Source organism: Cydia pomonella, chromosome 4 (assembly GCF_033807575.1).
Source record: "Cydia pomonella isolate Wapato2018A chromosome 4, ilCydPomo1, whole genome shotgun sequence".
Lineage (NCBI taxonomy): Eukaryota > Metazoa > Arthropoda > Insecta > Lepidoptera > Tortricidae > Cydia > Cydia pomonella.
In genome coordinates, this window is record NC_084706.1 from 9,787,657 (window position 1) to 9,794,476 (window position 6,820).

The window sequence follows — 6,820 nt, forward strand, 5'->3', positions numbered from 1 at the left end:
AAACAATACCTAGAATACTTGAAAAAAAAAAAACAAATCATAGACAGTGCACTTCACTCCATCAATAACGCCTAGTGAGGTTCATAGCTACTCTAGCGCTACTCTGGCGAGATTTGGAACTATTACTTATAGCTGACTGCTGGACACTTTTGCAACAGTTCTACCATAAGAGATTTCACTCCTTTTAATTCCACACTCCATAGTTACTGGTTTAAATTGAAATTGATTGTTTTCGAATATTATCAAATACTAAATGTATGTCTAAATAACTTCCTTCATTTTAATTTCTGGCCTTTAATGTATCTATAAAAGAAAATTATTGCAGTGTCTTCCACTAAACTCTGAGAACTTTACTATTACGATATTCTATGTAATTCCAGATGAAAGTGTACAAGCACAAGATAGTGGCGAGATTCGGACTGATGCACATGGTTGGGACTAACCTTAGTGTGTGGCTGAACGTGCTCGTGCAGGAGACCAAGCACGAGATCCTGACCTTCTATGACCCGGAGAATAAGACCATAGGCTTATCTCACAGACTGGGTAATTTTCTTTCCTTATTAAATACATAAAATACGGTATATTTTCGGTAAGTATCCAAATTTCATTGGAAAATATTTCAGGATTCTTACTTACTTTGCATTTCGATTAGAATCCATACATTAAATTGATACTAGATGCCTATTTAAAGCCTTGAAGAATCACATCTTAGTTAGTTATTCATATGTATCTCATTTACAGGAATAAGTGCGACCTTAATGAAAGTATTTTTTTTTTCATTCATACCTGTGCTGCATGCTTGAACATAATATTCAGGGCTTTAAACGGTGCCGTCTCAATCGTGTTTCTTGCGTCAATCGATTATGGTCTACGAGTGTAGTTTTATTTTTATTTGTCGACGCCTATTATTTAGCTGAATCATTAATTAAACTGATTTACATGTAAACTTCTAAATAAAAAGACATTCTGAATTTTGTGAAACACTATGTAATTGTGCTCGAATACTTAAAATCCGCTACGAGGATCATCGAGTTAGCATAGCGTTTATTGTACATAACAGGTTTTTATTCTTGTAAACCTTTTTATTGAATTGAAAACCCCGTATTATAAAACATTTTCATAAATGAAGTTTCCACATACAATAATAATAACATTAATAACAGTTTGCCAGATAATGTATAATATAAATAGATAGATATGTAAAATGTGTGTATGGTTGACTGGTAGAGAATGCCTTAAGGCATTAAGTCCGCCATTTGTACTTTTTTGTATTGTGCAATAAAGGTTAAAAAAATAAATAAATAAAATATGTACGTTAAAACATGTAATTGTAATTAGGTACCTACGTAGGTGTATCGTATGTTCTAATTTGCTAATTTATTCATCGACCTTTTGATGGAATTTGACATCCCATCCACTAAAATAGGTATATGCTTTGTCCCCACAATTGAATAAGCTTGGAATCGTACCTCCACGTAATATAATTGGTTATTGTGTCCTGTGGCTACAACATAGGCTTACATAGAATTGTTTCTACAGGGTGGGAACGAGTAACCCGACAGATTATAACAACGCATGCTGGAGTTCATAAGAAACAAACAATGTTGTATGACTTTTGGTGAAATACGGCAAAAAAACATTTTTTTTCCCTGTTTTTTTTTGCTGTCTGCATATGACAAGTTATTTATTTTACATCTTGGCGAAAAAAAAAATTACAACAAATATATTTTTTTTTATTTACAGATAAATTTTGCGAGTTCCCTTTAACTTTAAACTTTGATGTCTGTCAGAAGGTATACGATACGAGTACGTCTAAAGCAAGTGACATAGGGGTAGCGTCGCTGCCAAGAAGGCGTTATGTCGGTTTAGTTTCCCACCCTGTCTAGGTTGTACTTACTTACCTACATTTACATAATATCATTTTCATTTCATTCATTCATTCATCATTTTACATTTGAATTAGGAATATTTATTCAATGACGATGCGATTATTGAAATTCCGTCCTGTACCCCTAGTGTAAATAAATTCGGTTTCGAAACGTGACGTACGCGTTTGCGTTTCGTCTCATTTTGTATGGGTTTTTGAACAGCGCGGCAAGCGGGACGTTTTGGAAAGTCAAAAATCTCATACAAAATGACACTTAACGCAAACGCGTACGTCACGTTTCGCTGTCGAAAATATTTACACTAGGGGTACAGATAGTTTATTGACATCTTAGCCTTACAGCATTTAACCTACCGGAGACGCCTTGTCTGTAATTTTCTGTACAAAACAGTCTGCCGATTTTTGCGGGGGAGGGGCACGTCAAATGGCTATTTTTAGGTAACGTAAAAATAGCCATGTCAGATAAACGTCCTTCCATACAATATATTGGCCGAGGTTTTCGACAGAGGAGTAAGCTTTTAAAGGCGACTTGGTTAAATGCTCTAAGCATCTTAGCTGTAAATGCATGCAATATTTATGAGTTGCTTTTTTAAAAACATAAATCTCGTTGTATACGTAAATAAGACACCGTAAATAATCACATATTATACTGGTACATTCTACTTTAAAGCGATTCTTAAGAAATAAAATACAATACATTCATTTGTCAGCAAGCAAAATCCGTCCAGACACTGCAGACTTCCCTTGCTTAATTTATCTATCTATTTTAATAAAACACGATTATTCATTTCCAAATATACTTGTCAAAATACCGGTTTTACTTAATTAATAAGGACCTTGCCACGCCATCGTCCCGATTGCGTTCTCATTCCAACCCGTCGGTATTCGACCTAAATTCTCGGCGAAGCTGCATGGAAACTGATCGGCGGTTAGACGTGCTTTGCCTCATAACTGAAATGATATTTGTATTGATTGGAAGCTTCAGTTCACAAGCAATTTCAGAGTTTTCATAATTTAGTAGATTGTGTCTTGTAGTATCTATCTATATCTAAGCCTTATTTTATTAACCGACTTCAATTTCATAGAAGGAGGAGGTTCTGTAATCGGTTGTGGTTATTTTTCTTATGTAGGTTCACCGATTACTCAGACAACCGTGGTCCGATTTGAGTAATTCTTTTTTGTTTGAAAATAATTACCTGCTGATGATGGGATCTATGAGGAATTGAAGGAACTCCTCATTTTTTAAAGGCACGTGTATGGTGATTTGGATGTTTTCTTAAGCAACTTGAGCATTTTTTCTCAAATACCATCAATTAATTTAATGAAGTGGATCTGATGATGACTTTTTAATGATAATGATGATGATTTTTCAATGTAGTATGTTCACCGATTACTTATTTATTTATTTATTGCAACCATGGTATTATCGATATTACAAAGTCTGGGTAGTTCCACATGGACCCTGTAAGGGCATAGCAATACTCCTACACCCGTGGTTCGATTTGAGTTTTTTTTTTGTTTAAAGGAGTACCTCCAAGGTGGTCCCATAATATTTTTCGTTCTGATCTGATGATGGAATCCGCAAGGAATTGAGGGAACTCCTCAATTTTTAATGGCCCATGCTTGGTGAGCTGACAGTATTCTTTAGCAACTCAAGCATTTCCTCTCGAAAAAATGATAAACTTGATATAGTGCAACTGTAGCTTTACCACGAGTTTAACTCTACATATTCGCTGACGTGTTCGTGACTTACTGTCTATAAATCTCGCTCGTCCAAATAGGATCACAGTACGAGTGAGATGCAAGGAAAGTAAATTATGCTAGCGAATATGTCAGTGTCAAACTCGTGGTAAGGCTACTTACTGATTATGAAGACCACGGGCGATATGTGGAACTTCCTTGTTATAATTGGGTGTATTATGATTTTTGATGTAGGTAGTGTTGGAAATAAAAGGTGAGGGGTGGGTGTTAGAGGTGAAGGTAGACGGTGGTGGTGAAGGTTATTGGCGAAGGAATGACGAGTCAGGGTTTGAGATGTTAGGGGGTTGAGGGGGCGGTGAGTTGATGGGTCGGGGGCTGAGGGATTGGTAGTTGAGGGATCGGGGGTTAGGAGTTGAGCGGTCAGGGGTTGGAAGTCGAGGGATTGGGGTTTAGGATTAGGAGTTAAAGGGTCTGGGGTTGAGGGGTCAGGGAATGGCGGTTGAAGGTTTGCTGTTTCAGGGTCGAGGGGTTGAAAGATCAAGGGTTGATGTGCTGTGAGGTTGAGTGATCGGAGGGTTGAGGGATTGGGTCAGTGGCGGGACGGAGGATAGATTTAAAGTTGATATGAATTCCCAGACGCTCGGAGATGAAGGGACTGGAAATAACTGAGTCTCAATTCCTTACTTGCGTGCTATGGACAGTTCGAAAATTAGTCAAAATAGCTATTTAAAAAATACGAAGGCAAATAAACGCATTGAATTTATATTACCTAATATACTGACAGACATGGTACGGATTGCGCCAAGAAGGTTCGACCATTGTTCTTAGGTACCTACCTACAGAAAGTATGTTCAATGATGTCGTGTAAGGCGACTTGCAATCCAATGTATTGTACATAATTATAATTATAATGACGATGATGTCCTCTCAGACGTATTCGTCAACGGCGATATCCTGACCAACTTTTTACTAATATTTTTATTTTATTAATATAGCTCTTTATTTTTATTAATATAGTTTTTAAAGGTTCTTTATTAATTTATACGCGCATGGGCGCGAGCGTGACTTGCAAATTTAAATTTGGCTTTGAAAGTCCGGCAGCACGAAGAGTAGAGCTGTCCAGATGAGTTGTATGTATAGTTGTAGGAGGGCTTGGGCCGAGTTTTTCGGAGCTAACGTATGAGCTGCTGCTGCTAAAAATAAATATTAATTTTCGAACTGTCCATAACACACAAGTGTGGAATTGAGACTAAGTTATTTCCAGGTCGTTATCCAGAGAACTTCATTTCAAAATATAAAACAATTCAAGGACCGTTTTCAGGGCTTAGACTTTTTACCTTCATGCCGAATTACACCTTAAGAGGGTAACAACTACAGTTGTAGTATGATTTATAGACATAATGCTGATTATTTTTGACCGGTATTGTTACTATTTAGCTTGTCACCGACTTCAAACATATCAGTTGATAACGCATATACTTAAAAAAGGAAAACATTTTATATTATCCTTTTTGAAGTTTATTTCTTTTTTTGTAAAAGGTTTTTATAACTAAAATATTAGGTTGCTTAAGTTTAATATGATACAATGACCATTTTACGTTTCAGCGTTCCAAAAGGCGTTTGTTGCATCATTGTCAACCGAAGTACCTCCATCGCACCCAGCGGCAGCTCATCTCCGAATACCTCGGGGGTTAAAGGGACCTCATCACATCTTCGAGTGTCGGCGGACTAATATCATGGGGTCTTTAGTGCAAGACGCTTCGCCTTTCCTCTTTCCGTGCACCATAGAGTATTCCCTTATATGCGCTGCTATCTTATACGTCATGTGGAAAAATATATCTAAGTATCCGTCAAAAGACGTCGCAGCTGCCATCGCAAAAGCACGATTGTTGGAAGGCCTCGCGTATAAGAAATCGCCACACTTGTATAGCGTGGACTGCGCAAGAGCACATAAAGGCCTGTTCTTTGGAATCTTGGTTTTGGTACTCACAATTATTTCACTTATACTGTTCTTTGTTTTGATTTCAAAGAAAGACTACGCAACGTTAGCTGTGGTCGAGGTTAACGTATGTGAATTAGCGTTATATGCCATGACAACTTTCGCAAGTCTAGCAGGGATGGTGTGCGTACGAAATCTCAAATATGATGGGAACAGAAACCTGGAGCTGGACAATATCCTGCTTGTCGGAGCGCAGACTGGCATGTTCATCTATGGAACTTTTACAATCATCGGAGGTCATTTTACTATTGAGAAAAATACCATTTTAATCTTGATTACAGCCTTATCGTCACTAGTGCAAACGACTTGCCAGACGATGTTTATCTTAGACGCGAGTCGTCGGTCGGCTAAAACACCGGATCAGCTCCGGAAAAAACCCGGGAGAGAAATAGTTACATTCCTTCTTGTAACTAATTTGGCTATGTGGGCGATAAATACGCTTGAAAAGTCTAGGGCGGAGTCCCATCCGGTGCAATTGCACTTTTACGGGTTATGGGCGTGGACGATCATCACCCACGTGTCTATGCCACTGGCCATATTCTACCGGTTCCATTCTACAGTTTGTTTGTGCGAAATTTGGAAGCGAGCCTACAAGATGAAGCCTGCTTACATGTAATGATGAGCCTTGTACTAAGTGTGCCTCGCTCACGCAATAAGCTATCCACAGATATAATAGATATACTAGGTAATGCAAATGCATCTACTTCGCGTCTCGGAACCCCGACCAAGTGTCGAGGTTGGCTGCCGCTACTGACAGTCCGCGAAAATATAAAAAAATGCCTTCATTCCATTGAAGGGAAAACGATCATTAGCAGGCGGAGTTTTTATCGCACGGTATGACTAATAGCGAGCTATGGAGTCGACATTAGCAATAAAATTCAACTCATATTCATACTCATTCATCCATTTAATAAGTGATTTTAATTTTATAATCAAGAACTAGAACTTTGACGAGTTATATACTAATCTTTAATATTACAAAAAAAAATATTTCCAATTTTTTGTATTGAATAAAATTACAAATTTCGTAAAATAAAAACAATATGTATATTAAGAGGTAAAAATAATATTAATATAAATTAATCAATACAAAAAAAATGGGCATTATTCTTATTTGTAATATTTATGCCCTGAAAGACAAAATTACAGGATTGTTTACAAACATTCTTGTCCTTGTAAAATTTAAATCATGAATGAGTATGAGTATGAATATGAGTTGAATTTTATTGCTAATA

At 37.1% G+C, this 6,820-nt stretch overlaps 1 protein-coding gene across 2 annotated transcripts in view; it reads left to right on the plus strand.

Annotated features, from left to right (window-relative positions):
- LOC133517046 (proton channel OtopLc-like) overlaps window positions 1–6,530 on the plus strand; it is an 84,767-nt gene extending 78,237 nt beyond the window's left edge. Inside the window, exons 8-9 of one of the 2 annotated variants that reach the window (XM_061850186.1) lie at window positions 381–543; window positions 5,192–6,530. In XM_061850186.1, coding sequence (XP_061706170.1) covers window positions 381–543; window positions 5,192–6,201 — 1,173 coding nt within the window. In that variant the 3' untranslated portion in view covers window positions 6,202–6,530. The remainder of the gene's footprint in view (window positions 1–380; window positions 544–5,191) is intronic. The other variant, XM_061850187.1, reaches the window with a different exon arrangement.
- Window positions 6,531–6,820: the final 290 nt, after the last annotated feature.